At 38.6% G+C, this 14490-nt stretch overlaps 1 protein-coding gene across 3 annotated transcripts; it reads left to right on the top strand.

The window, feature by feature from the left end:
* The first annotated feature begins 458 nt into the window (after positions 1–458).
* Positions 459–14059, top strand: LOC108270418 (cytochrome P450 26B1). 3 transcript variants are annotated; one of them, XM_053682797.1, is made up of 7 exons: positions 459–600; positions 1787–2103; positions 5327–5551; positions 7419–7694; positions 8386–8541; positions 9838–10275; positions 10722–14059. In XM_053682797.1, the coding sequence occupies exons 2-7, from the start codon at positions 1897–1899 to the stop codon at positions 11094–11096; spliced, it is 1677 nt and encodes a 558-aa protein (XP_053538772.1). In that variant the 5' UTR covers positions 459–600; positions 1787–1896; the 3' UTR covers positions 11097–14059. The 3 variants fall into 3 exon arrangements, with proteins under 3 accessions (XP_053538772.1, XP_053538771.1, XP_017332586.1); XM_053682796.1 differs by having other exon boundaries at positions 459–707; XM_017477097.3 differs by having other exon boundaries at positions 459–2103.
* Positions 14060–14490: the final 431 nt, after the last annotated feature.

Here is a 14490-nt window from a genome sequence, read left to right as displayed (position 1 = left end):
AATGGCCAAATAAGAAGACTGCTTTCTTCCCGCTTAAACAAACAAACAAACACACAATCAAACAAATAATCTTTGCTGCACTGCTGTACTGGCCCGCATAATTAATATTAATAGGAAATGAACGTTAAATAATATAAATTATTTTTATGGTTCAACGAGACTGCAAGCTTCCTTCCTTCCTTTCTTTCTTTCATTATTTATGTATGTATGTATGTATGTATGTATGTATGTATGTATGTATGTATATAGTTATTTATTTACTTACTTATTTAAATCCGATTGGTAGGCTACATCTGACTGATTGAACGCTTTGGAAAATGAAAATTAAAACATTATTTTGTGGATTTCACACACACACACACACACACACGGAGAGAGAGAGAGAGAGAGAGAGAGAGAGAGAGAGAGAGAGAGAGAGAGAGAGAGAGAGAATGTTCAGGTAGCCAATCACAAGCGCGCTCTCTCTCTCTCTCTGCTCTATAACTTATTACCATCCCAGATGATTTATCAATGAGTTCTTCATGGTTTAGGGTGTAAAAAACTTTCCTCCATCAGTCGGTATTTAGTATTATAGACGGAAGAGTACACACCTTTCAGCAGGTAGATAAAACACGCATATTGCTTACTTAAAAAAAAGAAAAAGAAAAAAAATCTTGCAAGAAAACTTCTGGAATATTTTTTGTTTGTTTGTTTATGGCGACATTTAGGTAAGTAAGCACTCTAACCTTTATAGCTTACTTACTAAACTGTTTAAGCCTCGTTTAGTTCTGAATTTGATCTGCATGTGCTATGTAAACCTCAGTACCCAGGATCTCGAGCTTAAGTCTAATTTACGGTATAAAAATACGGTATAAAAAAATCATTTACCCTCCTCCTTCCTCGATAAGATTAAACTGTTGCATTGTTTTTAACGTAATAGCTATTTTACATGCTGCTAACTAGCCACAAATTAAAAATAAGTTTTAATTTTAGTCATTTTTATTGGACATTCTTCTTATTTATTAGTGCTTGTCCGTCACGATTACAATATTGCTCTCTGGTCTGTGAATATTAAATTAAATACGCCTGCAATAGGCATAGCTACAGTACTTTTATTTTATTTTATTTATTCTTTTTGTAGCCCATGCAACAGTATTTCAAGAAGTCGTCATGACTTGTATTCTTAATAATATTTATTTACAAATCAACTAAAATCAGGTTAAATCTGAATTGCATTAATTTATTTGAATGAATGAATGAATGAATGAATTGCCTAGGCTAATGAAGTGCACAGGTTTGCAAAGTTTCTCCTATTAACTTTGCGCATATCAGGATTTTCAAAACAACAACAACAACAACAACAAACAAAAAAAGTAAACAGACCAAATCAAATCAAATAATCGCCTAGGCTATGAGGAGAGATCCCATATAAAAGCAAGATGAGAAAGTGAAAAACTGAAAAGGTTTACGCAAAAAAAAAAAAAAAAAAAAAAAAAAAAAAAAAAAAAGAGGAATGGTATTACGCATGTGCATAGCGAATATGACTGTTTACGCGTAAGTCGCGGAGAACATAATTATCATGTTCACTGTCCTCTTGTTACAACTGTGTATACACAGGCTACTCTATAAAGTCTAATGAAAGACATGCCAGCGCATGTAACTTGTAAAACTATTTGGCATACCTGTCAGGTTCGTGTTGCGCGTTTGGAGCAGACGGAAAGTGCCAGCCATGGTTTTTCCTCTCTGTGAAAACTAACATAAAACGTTTTATATATATATAAATAGCCTATATATTTCCCCCCCCTAGCTATCTGAAGAAAGGAGCCCACCTTCTATGAACAGCCTGGACGCTTTGTTGTTTTTTTCGCTCGACTGAAATTGATCAGGAAGATTTATTTTGCTCGGTTCTTATGGTTGATGATGTTTTGGAGTGAAAGCGGCTTGGTGTCGGCGCTCCTCGCGCTTCTCCGCTCCGTGGTTCCGGCGCTGCTGCTGCTCGCGGTGTCGCGGTGGTTGTGGGCGCTCAGGTGGAGCGCGGCCCGGGACAAGGCGTGCGCGCTCCCGCTGCCGGATGGCTCCATGGGATGGCCACTGATCGGAGAGACCTTCCACTGGCTCTTTCAGGTAAGCGTGGCTGGAGGGGTGAATAAAGCTCATATCCTAAAAAAAGTCCTTGTAGCGCAACAAATAGAAGTCCTACCCAGTGCTGAATTAACTAACACTTAGTACTAAATGAGCTATTATTATGATGTCCGGATGAACTCGTATGAACTTTTCTTTTGCTGTGCGCAATAGTTACCTCTGTGATGTTAGCGCACAATTTAGTGCGCATTTGGACGTATAGGTTCCGGATTATTCTTAGTACAACACTTAGACCTCTAAATGTTTTTGTTTTGTCTAAATTTGATGGTAGTCTGTTATTAATAGAGAACCAGACTCAATATGAATACCCTTGGTATTTGCGAATGTCCTAAAATCTCCAGTAGGTCTTGTAGATCTACATTTAACTTTAAATAATAATAATAATAATAATAATAATAATAATAATAATAATAATAATAATACTACTACTACTAATAATAATAATAATAAATCAAAGTAATACAGTAACAACTGAAGTGTTATAATGATCTATTATATTGTCCCGATTCACTGATATGAAGTGTAAATTCAACACTGGGGATTTTGCTGTGTACACTGTGTGATGTTGGCGTTATTCCAGCACACAATTGTGCGGTTTTGGACGGAACCCAAATTATACAAGTGTTCATAACCTCCCTTGTTTCTTTTCTCTTTCTCTCTCACTCTCTCGCTCTCTCTGAGTACACCATGTCTCAGTCTCAGACTTGCAAATTTGTAACAATTTACACATCTGTGCAAGTTTGTGTGAAATCTTAACAAAGGTTAGGATTGGGGTTGTGATAAGGTTAGCATTTGTACCTTTTCCTGAACTGAACAGGGCTGAAGAACATCATCCATACTTGTTCAAATTTCTGCTAATTTCCTATGAGATCAGGCCTGTGTCGATACCTTGGAGGTTATTAATAGGCAGCATAAAGTCACTAAATACGTGCATACGATACCAATGTTACAAGTGCACTGGGTAAGTAATGGGTCGTGCCGTTATAGGAAAATAGTCAGTGATGGGCTGGTGTGACGAAAACCCCACTGTCAGAGATGCCGAGATTTCATATATATATATAAAAAAAAAGTTACAGAAAACACCTTCTGACCAATCAGGTTTGAGAATGCAACAGATCTGTTGTCTTAATAATAGGTCTTAATATACCACCTACTACCTACTAAGGCATCTTATTTAAAGGTACCATATATAGAGCATCTAAATTGCACGGTTTTGGAGCAGATATAATAGACAGCCATTAAAGTGAGGCACCTCAACATCTTCCCAAAACGACATACTTGCTGTAAGGGGTCTCTTTTCTCTATATGGATGTCAAAAAAAAGTGTTCACAAGCGCCATATTTGTACTTTTTTTTTTGCAAAAGCCTGCATCAGTGTGGGCTTAGCTGCAGTCCCTGACCTAAACAATTGGAAATTACTAGCGAGAACCAAACACAGCAGATACATCAATATTCTTAAAGATTCTTAAAGTGTCTTACGTCAACAACTTGTCATTGAGCAGTATTTGGGTTACAAATGATGTGAAACAAATAGACAAAATACTACTGATTACCTAATGAGCTGATTTCGATCTGATACAGTACATCATTGGTCTTAATCTGTGTGATCTGCAAATCCTGGTTCTGTATGGAAAATGAGTGGATAATGGTAAGTGGTCTGCACTTATAAAGCGCTGTTTAACCTTAGTGGGTCTACAAAGCACTTTACACTGGTTCTCATTCACCCATCCACACGCACACACACATGCACACCAATGGCAGCAGAGCTGCCATGCAAGGTGCTAACTTGCCATCGGGAGCAACTCAGGGTTCAGTGTCTTGCCCAAGGACACTTCGGCACGATACGCCAACCCTACGATTAGTGGACAAAAGGCATGCCATTTGGGACATTTTCTTGTGGCCAAAATAATACGCTCCCTAGTGTCTACAAATGCAGAATTGAATTACGCGTATACACTTGCGTACACACTTGAGGCATACTTGAACACTAACCTACTGTTGGATTTTTGCGCATGCCTGTGATATTTTATGCAATGCTTTGAACAAAATTTCAGTGCAATATTTAAATAGACTGCAATTTTGTACATAGTGTTTATCATAAGGTTCTAGGAAGTTCTATTTCCATTATAATCACGCCTACTTATAGGCCTACAGTTGTTTATGCAGACGGCGCTTTAACAAAATGAGCACGTTTGACACTTCAAATGAAAAATAAAGGACGTAACATTCTACTAATCCTGATCAAGTCTCTTAGGGTCAAGTCTAGAGGATTTATTTATTGTATTAAAATACCGCATATGTTTTCAGCTATGAGATCCACTTCATCGCTTGACCGTGATCTCATCAGAGAATGCTGGTTAGATTATTGGATAACAATCATTATTGGGTCAACATCCAGAGTTTATTTTAGGCATCACACTGCGGTACATTATTGCTGACGGTCCAGTACTTACTACTGATCTAGAAGCTTTCTCATGTAGTTCTGTACGTTCTGTAGTTTAACACTGTTGACAGTAGAAACTGACAGGATTTTACTGGTTTACGTTATTACATTACATTTAGATTACATTTATGGTATTTGGCAGATGCCCGTATCCAGAGCGACTTACATTTATCTCATTTATACATCTCACATTAGCAGTTGAGGGTTAAGGGCCCAACACTGGCAGCTTGGAGGTGCTGTGGCTTGACCTCACGACCTTCCAATTGGTAGTCCAACGCTTTAACCACTGAGCTCATACTGTTGCACTGTATGAGGCCATTCAATTTAATTGTGACCTTTAACGTTGTGCACATCTCCGGCACAAATAAATGATCCTTCAGTCTACTGTTCTGTTAATACATGTATGAAATTATTACCCTGCATGTGCGGACCTGAAAGTAAAATACAGAATTCCCCTCGGTTCCAGGCACAGTACCAAGCCAAGGCAAATCCTTAGCTCAGTTTCAAAGGCTCACGTTTTTTTTAAAAATGTTTTGGATAAATAGGGAGTAGTTAAGGAGCAGGGAGTCCTTAAACATCACAATTGACCCCAAATAAGCTTTTCAGTCTCTCCACCTTTCTGTCTTTCTGATGATTTGGATCACTCGTTTTTAAATCTTTCTTGGCATGTTGTCCAAAGTATTTGAAATAACCTTTCCATTTTTAAACATTGAAACAACCCTCTCTCCATCTCACTCTCTCCCAACCGCCCTTCATTTCACAGGGTTCCAGCTTTCACATCTCCAGGCGAGAGAAACACGGCAACGTCTTTAAGACCCACCTCCTGGGGAAACCCGTGATCCGCGTGACCGGCGCTGAAAACATTCGTAAGATCCTGCTCGGTGAACACACCCTGGTGAGCACACAGTGGCCACAGAGCACGCGCATCATCCTCGGACCAAACACGCTCGTCAACTCGGTCGGTGCGCTGCACAAGAAGAAAAGAAAAGTAAGCAAAAACTCCACACAGTGACTATAAGATGTTTGAGAGCAATATTTTAACATAAGCACAAACTTGTGTTGAAATATGTTTATGTTAAAACTTGAGCAAGGGTTCTCAAACACTTTTTTTTTTCCTTTTTCTTTTCTTTCTTTTTTTTTTTTTTACAGCCAGTGAGCCTTTTTTTTTTTTTTTTTTTACTGTAAAATAAATGTCATGGACCCCATCAGTACAATTTTAACATAACTTAATTATTCAAATATTAGACATTATTAGCAACATTATATATTGGAGCCATTGAACATTTTTTCTTCCAAAAACTGCCATCAACAGAACACATTAGGCACAAGCTGACATTATTTATAGGCCTACTTGTATTTGAGTTATTGACATTTGGATTAAACCCATTCAATTCAAGTGGCCAGACAAATTGGCTAATAACTATAAGATATAATAATTAATATTGGGTCATAATGGCTGGTTGTGATTTCCACCACTATAGGACAATACTATTACTACTACTACTACTACTACTAATAATAATAATAATAATGATAATAATAATGCTCAACATAGAGGATCCCAGGCCAAAAAGCTAAACCTAAATGTTTACATGGACTGTGCCCAAGTTACATCTGTACTTTGTTAATTATTAAGTTGCTGTATGTCGTGGCACCCATTAATGCAGTAATCATTCTGTTCACTGCTCAACAATGTTTGGCCCGATTTTCCCAGGCCATCTTAAGATTCCAAGTTTATTTCGAAATAACCGATATTTCATGGCTTAACTCCATTATTTATGGAAATACACAAAGTCATTCCTATTCTCGATGATCCTATTGATGGCAGATGTGTACGTAGGTGTATGTAGAGTGTAAATCCTGTTGTATTAATTACTTAGTGCATGTCCCATGGTTATCTTTGTACATTTGACATCTATAAATCTGTAACGATTCATTTTAAATCTTCCAATACACACTACATGACCAAAAGTTTGTGGACACCTGCTAATCACACCCATATGTCGCTCTTTCCAAAATTGTTGCCCCAAAGTTAAAAGCGCACAATTTCCTTTTTACGGGAACTAAGAGGCCCTAACGTGTTACATCATGACTACGCCCCTGAGCACAACCCGAGCTCAATGAAGACATGAATGTGTTAAGTTTGGAGTGGAAGAACTCAAGTGTCCTGCACAGAGTCCTGACCTCAATCCCACTGAACACCTTTGGGATGAACTGGAACACTGACTGCCCTCCAGACTTCCCTCAATCAGCATTAGTGCCTGATCTCACTAATGCTCTTGTAGTGGAACGAACACAACACAGCCACGCTCCAAAATCTAGTGGAAAACCTTCTTGGAAGAGTGGAGGCTGTAACAACAGCAGCAGCGGGGCCAAGTCCGTGTTAACATCCATGGTTTTGGAATGGTCACATATGGGTGTGATGGTTAGGTTTCCGCATACTTTCGGTCATAGTGTATCTTCCATTGGTCCTAGTTATTAGAAACATAAGGAATAAGGAATATTATGGAGTACATTCTTGGAAATCCTCCTAGTGCCAGGTGTACATGCATAATCGGAGTGTAAATAAGAGCTGGAGGGAACAAGACAGCGATTCAAATCAAAATTTGATTTATAACACCAGCCATTTTAAACACTTTAGTTTAAAAGGTCAAAATGACCTTACTAGATATGTGTGTAATAAATAGGACTTTAAATATGAGTGTTTTCCATTACAGAAAGCATTTATTTGTGCCATGTCACATAATTTACGTTGGTAAATTTTTAGAAATAATGAACTGTTCAGACAATCACAACATAACGGATTAACTGATTTGCACGTACCTTTTTTTTAATACATTCCGTCTCCTGCTTAGATCCTGGCGAGAGTGTTCAGCCACGCAGCATTGGAGACCTATCTGACACGCCTTCAGGATGTGGTGAAGGGTGAAATCAGTAAGTGGTGTGCTGAGGCTGGCCCTGTGGAAGTTTACACTGCTGCGAGGTCACTCACGTTCCGCATCGCCGTGCGCGTCCTGCTCGGCCTGAAGCTCGACGAGCAGCGCATCGCTCACCTCTCCAAGACCTTTGAGCAGCTCATGAACAACCTGTTCTCTCTGCCTGTGGATGCACCTCTCAGCGGCCTGCGCAAAGTGAGAAAACACATCTTTATCAATCACATCACCTCACTTACAATTTTCACGTCGTGTGTTTTTGTTTTAAAAAGACCAGGAACAGAAATGCATATAGATCAAGCTGAGAAAATTGGTTATTTACCCCTTTATGTTCTGTTCTACTTTAAATGAACCTAATTACATTTTGTTTAACCAAAAGGGATCAAATTCAGTTTGTCACAGAACAGCTTTATAGAAATCTGGATATAGATTTAATTCTCTCATGACCAAGCAAGAAGAAAATCTTTGAGACAGCATAAGAAACAAATCTTGAGTGGAACCAGACTCAAAAGGGAACCCCATCCTCTTCTAGGTGACTCCAGCTATGATTATAAACTATTACTTGTCTACATCTGTATACAAACAGTACGATGTTGAAAGGATCTTTAGTTTGAGCAGATTGTGAAGTCCAGGGATGAGCACAGGACAATCTTTATGATTACATCAGCAGGTGAAATTATCCACTGAAACAAGGACAAAAATCGGAAGTGCAGTTAAAATCATAAGGGTATACATGTGGGATTATCCAAAGCAGCAGAAAGTGATTCCCAAGTACAGAAGCTCCAAGTAGAACTTGGGAGGATGAAAAAACAAGCACTGTGTAATGTACTGAAGAACGATTTGGTACAACTTACCTGCTTATAAGTTTCATTTCCAAATCTCCTCTTAGGGGAAAAAAGCAAGAGACATTCTGCATGCAGAGATGGAGATAATCATCAAGGAGAAACTGAAGAAGCAGAACACGGATGAGTACTGTGATGCTTTCGACTACATGCTGAGCGCTGCAAAGGAAAACGATTACGACCTGACCCTGCAGGAACTCAAGGTAAATCGTTCGTTTAAAAAAACACTCTGTCGTGACTTGAAGATCCAGTGACTCACATGTTCATACAGCTCTACTTAGAACACACTGTGAGGGGAAAAATTGCCTGGCTGTGACTGGCTCAATCGTTCAAAGTTCTGTAGCAGTAGTGAAGGCTTTGGGCTACTAGTGTGAAGGTTAGGAGTTTAATTCCCAACACTGTTCAGTTGTCACTATTGGGTCTTCAAGCAAGATTCACTTTTAAGTCGCTTTGGTTGAAATCATCGACCAAATGAGCTCTGTCTGTGAGAGATATGATTTCTTCTATGGTGCGCATCAGGACTGGGATCCTGTGGGAAACTTTCTCTTTCATGCAGGCCTTGAGAAAGGAAGCAAAGAGAAAAAGCATGCAGCCAATTTGACCACTACATAATAGCGTTTCTCCATTTTATTTTACTGATTTATTTTTACAGAGAGTAGAGAACATTGCTTTTAACATCCTTTACATTTAAATCACTTCTTTGCTCATATTTGTCATAACTGGACCAACTGATAACAGTCCTGTGAAAAGTGCTTTATGATCTGAAGGAACGACAGAAGCAACACTGCAATGGCTTCTGTAGTGTAGTGTATTGTACACAAATATCGTTTGCATGTCCAAACAGTGAGGCATTTAAAACATTTCAATGACAACACAACAAATATAAAAGTCCACTTTAATGAATCTGTCTTTATTAATCATTACAGCCCTAGAATATGGTTTATGTTACAACTAATATATTAACTCTTACTCCTATTATTAACCCATTTTATGTTAGAAATATCTTAGAAATACAGCCCCAAAGGCCTTTGCCATGCCATGGATTCCATTTGCCATGGATCTTCCTGATGGCAGGTGTATGCACAGTAGGATGAATAAGAGTCTGCACTTATATAGTGCTTTTTTAACCTTAGTGGTTCTACAAAGCACTTTACACTGGTTCTCATTCACCGAGTCACACACACACTAATGGGAGCAGAGCTGCCATGCAAGGCGTTAGCTTGCCATCAGGAGCAACTTGGAGTTCAGTGTCTTGCCCAAGGACAATTTAGCATGTGGTGTCATGTGGGCTGGGAATCAAACCGCCAACCCTACGATTAATGGACAACCCGCTCTACCACCTGATCCACTCCCAATAAGATGGCCACTAACATCACCTTTGGTTCATAAAGGAAAAACCTCATGTTGGAAATTTGATTATTTTTGGTCTTATTTTACTGGCTAATTTTGCAATGGATCTTTTTGTCTGAATGAAACTGATTAAATTCTTTATTGTACAGGAAACAGCAGTGGAATTGATTTTCGCCGCACACTCCACCACAGCGAGCGCGTCCACATCGCTCATACTTCAGCTGATGCGCCATTCTGAAGTCACAGAGCGTGCAAGGGCTGAACTGGAGGCTGAAGTCTTAATCGTAGATGCTCCCAGCTCTTGTTGCTTATACTGTAATGAAAACACCAACGCTTGCTCAAACAACGCGGTCGAAAAGTGCACAAACGACGTGGCACGGCCCCGTCTTAAATCCAAACCTCTGCTCGATAAAACACCCTGCCCTGACAGACAAGAAAGTCATCGATCGTGGATCAACGTCCCGTATTTGAGTCTGGAAAAACTCAATCAGCTGTGCTACTTAGATTGTGTGGTGAAGGAGCTGCTTAGATTTCTACCACCAGTGTCTGGGGGATACAGGACAGTGCTTCAGACGTTCGAGCTGAACGTGAGTAGACAAAAGTAGTCCAGATTTTGAAGAATTAACTCAAATGAAAAACAATTCTCTTAAAATACAGTATAATAAGTTCATAAAAATGATGCACCAGGCTCGAAAAAGACAAATTTACTTACATGTTTAAGGTCAAAGTAAGATCATTTGTGGGACATTATATACTGGCTTGATATTGATATTGCAGTGCAGGCTTTAGATATCTATTCAGGATTTCTTTATTAGTACACATTTTGTTTTAATTCCAAAGTCTAGAAGATTACAGAATCCTGAAAGGTGACACATTCACAGAAAAGCATCTACTTAACATTGTCCTGAATACCGATTATTCAATATTCAGTATTCTCTCGCTTCAGACAGAGCATATATTCAATAATGTTCGTCCTGTAATAGTTTCTGTTTTAAATTAGCTAATGTCACAGCCAGTTTTCCTTCATCTCCAGGGTTACCAGATTCCAAAAGGCTGGAGTGTCATGTACAGCATCCGTGACACGCATGAGACTTCAGCTGCCTACACAAGCCCAGAGATGTTTGACCCGGAGCGCTTCGCTACTGATCGGGACGAGAGCAAAAACAGTCGCTTCAGTTACGTGCCATTCGGTGGTGGCGTTCGCAGGTGCATCGGCCGTGAGCTTGCCTTGCTCGTGCTCAAAACACTCAGCGTGGAGCTGTTGGCCACGGCCGAGTGGACGCTAGCCACAGAGACTTATCCCAGCATGCAAACAGTGCCGATCGTTCACCCAGTCAACGGACTCCACGTCCATTTCAACTACAGGAATTATGTGGGTGGGAGAAACCGCAGGGAGTCCACTTCATGATTTGTGAACTGCACTGGAGTGGTTTTCACCAGTCCATTAACAAAATCAGCCCACAGGGGATGGCTGAAGTACATTAAAAAAAAAAAAAATTGATCTTAATAGAGTAAATAAAAAGTCTAGGCCGTAACATGGACGATGTCTGCTGCTAGCAAATCAATATATGACTAACCTCTCTAGGCCCCATTTTTGTAGAAAGGAAAAAGAATAGATGAACACAGAACAAGGACATGATCATTGAGAGAGAGAAAAGACTGGATATTGATACAACTGAGTTGATTATGCAGAACCCATACACAGGGATGTTGTAATAAGAGGAACGCTCTGAACGCTCAGTGTGCCCTGAGCTAAATAAGGGCTCTGGAACATACATCTTAAGGCAATGACTGTAGAAGTGGTGAACTGCGTTTCTCAGGGTAGTTAGCATTTGAAACCCCTCAGTTTGTCAAGAATCCATGATCATGGAGATGGATAGTCTTAAGTACTATTTAGATGGGATAAGATTTCCTGATAAAGTTATGTTGAAGGAGGAGGTCTGTAAAAAATGATGGTCAATTTGCAGGGTATACGTGATCCTGTCTTTTCTATATACTGTTCCCTCCAACAGTACTGGAACAGCAAGGCCAATTCTTTGGTTTTTGCTATACACTGAAGACATTTGGGTTTTGAGACCAAAAGATGAAGACGAGACGATAGATCAAAAAATTCAGCTTTAATTTCCTGATGTTTACATCTAGATGCCTTAATCAAGTTAGGAAAATTAGCAGACCATCCAATGTTTTGGTGAGAAAAAGTATTGAAACAGATAGGCTTAAAGTAAATAACACTTACTGTTTGGTTGCATGTATCTTGCTTGTAATATCTGCATCATGCCGGTGGCCCACTGACATCACCAGACTGTTGCATTCTTCTTTTGGGATGCTTTTCCAGGCGTGCATCACAGCTTCTTTCAGTAATTGTTTGTTTCTGGGGGATTTCTCCCTTCAGTCACCTCTTCAGGAGGTCTGGTGACTGACTTGGCCAATACAAATTCTTCCACTTTTTTCCCCTGATAAAGTCCTTTATTATGTTAGCAGTGTGTTTTGGATCGTTGTCTTGCTCAATGATGAAGTTCCTCCCAAATAGATTGGATGCATTTCTCTGTAAATTGGCAGACAGAATGTTTCTATAAACTTCTGAAATCATTCTGCTGCTAAAACCATGAGTTACATCATCAAGAAGGATTAGTGAGCCTGTTCCAGAAGCAGCCATGCAAGCCCAAGCCGTGGCACTACCTCCACCATGGTTGACCAATGAATTAGTATGTTTTGGATCATGAGCAGATCCATTTTTCTCCAAACTTTGGTAGAGGTTAATTTTGGTTCCAAAACCTTTGTGGCTCTTCTCTGTATTTCTTTGGTCTGCATATCTCAAACCCAAATGTCTTCAGTGTATAGCAGCACAAAAAAAAAAAAAAAAAAAAAAAAAAAAAAAAGATCCTTGCTTTTCCACTACTTTCAGATGCGTAGTCATCATGCCAAACATTCCATGCCTAATTTATACTCCTAATTTTAATACAAACTGATTGTTGTGAACTTCATTATAACCACTTCTTTTAGGGCTTGATCATTACTAAGTCACATGACCATAATACATACATAGGCTGTGCTAGGAATGCAATGACTTGTCTAAAATCCCTAGAAGCATCACTTCTCTGAGATTTCCCTTTAAATATCATTTATATATTATTGTTTTAAATTTATTGTTTTTTACTGCTCATTTTATAGAAGGTAAAAGATGGACTTATCTTTCCAGATGCATGCACACTCAATTGACTGACATAATGGTTTTAGATGGGACTACAATTCCAGAGACACAATAATTATTATTAATAATATTAATTAATAATATCCCCACCTACCCATGTAAAACTAATCCAGTCCGAACTGGGCTTTAAAGGTACTTAAACTTCTAAATAACTTTTTTTTAAGCGCTTGTTAGAGGAAAACTAACCACTCTTTTGATTATGCATATTAAACAAAATATATATATATATATATAAACAAAATGTGGTTTTGTTTGGTAAATGAAGTAGGAATTTAAATAAGCTCTATTTATGATTCATTTTTAAGTAGAGAATATACAAACAAGAAAAAAACAGAACAAAAAAAAAATCAGTAGTTACTAGGCTTGCTACACTAACATGGAACAGCTGTCTGTTGGCTTCCAGATGTTTACGGTAGTATGTAGAAATGTGGTATCATTTCACGCGGTGTTAACGTGTTATTAATTAACTACGTTTATTCCCGATGTGTACGATAGTACATTGATGTATGGTATCTTTTCTCACCACATTAACATGCGCGGAAATGTGGCGTCACTTCACACAGAGTTAACACGCTATTAATTATGTTTATTTGTTAATTGCAAACTGTGAATAAAGGTCCTTGTAGAAGGACCAGTCCAAAACAGGGAAGGAGAAACCGGCAGCACTTTTACAAGTTTTTTTTTTTTTTTGTATATTTGTAATATTAATAACTGTATGTGAGTTTTTTGCCTAATGTTTGTGCATGTCTCCATAGACACTTGCTCAGTATTCTTTATCATCTGCTATATCAGTCTCTAAATACGCCTATGGCTGACTGGCATTCAGTGTTTCTCCCACTTAATAAGACTTGTTAATAAACACGTGTTGGGGTTATTTATGCTAAAGCAGTGCTTTTATTACAATTACCCTTATGCATAAAATTGATGGACTCACTACTTTTTGGGCATTATCAATATCAACACTGTTAATCTACTGTGGCTGCATTCATCACAAATGACTAATATTTAAATAAAATGCTCTTGCTTATTAAAATACTAACCTTCTCTATCATTGTGGCATTTTAAAAGTCCAGAACATCTATAATGTTTTATAGAACACAAACGGTGAAAGTTCATTTCAGCCTCAGAAATACCATGCATGGGACAAGGAGCAAATTATTAATTTTTTTTTTGTACACTTTTCTGGCCCCAACCTTCAGAATCTTGAATGGCTCTCTACACTTATACACATTTGTCAGAGCTGGCTTGCAGCAGGAAAACAAAACTTCTGAACGCCACAACTTTTTGGAGCAGGATTATAGTAACTGTATTGAGGAAAATGTCCAGTTTTTAAACGTTGTTCACGCACAAAATGGCGAATATATAAGAATAAAAGTATATTGGAGAAAGGTCTGTGGTCGGGTATCTGCCACGTCAATCAAATTTCTCCTTTCTATTAAGTAGATGGTTCTTGGCCACATTCACCAAGACAAAATGTACCAGACTCTAGTGAAGCTAGAGATATGTTTTGCGAGACTTGCCGAAAGCAAGAAAGTGGGTCACCACACTGATGCACACATGTACAGACATAAAGCTGAGAAAAGAATTTGTC

This window comes from Ictalurus punctatus, chromosome 9 (genome assembly GCF_001660625.3).
Source record: "Ictalurus punctatus breed USDA103 chromosome 9, Coco_2.0, whole genome shotgun sequence".
Lineage (NCBI taxonomy): Eukaryota > Metazoa > Chordata > Actinopteri > Siluriformes > Ictaluridae > Ictalurus > Ictalurus punctatus.
Note: the sequence above shows the minus strand (reverse complement) of the source record. Positions and strands in the feature narration are given on the sequence as shown.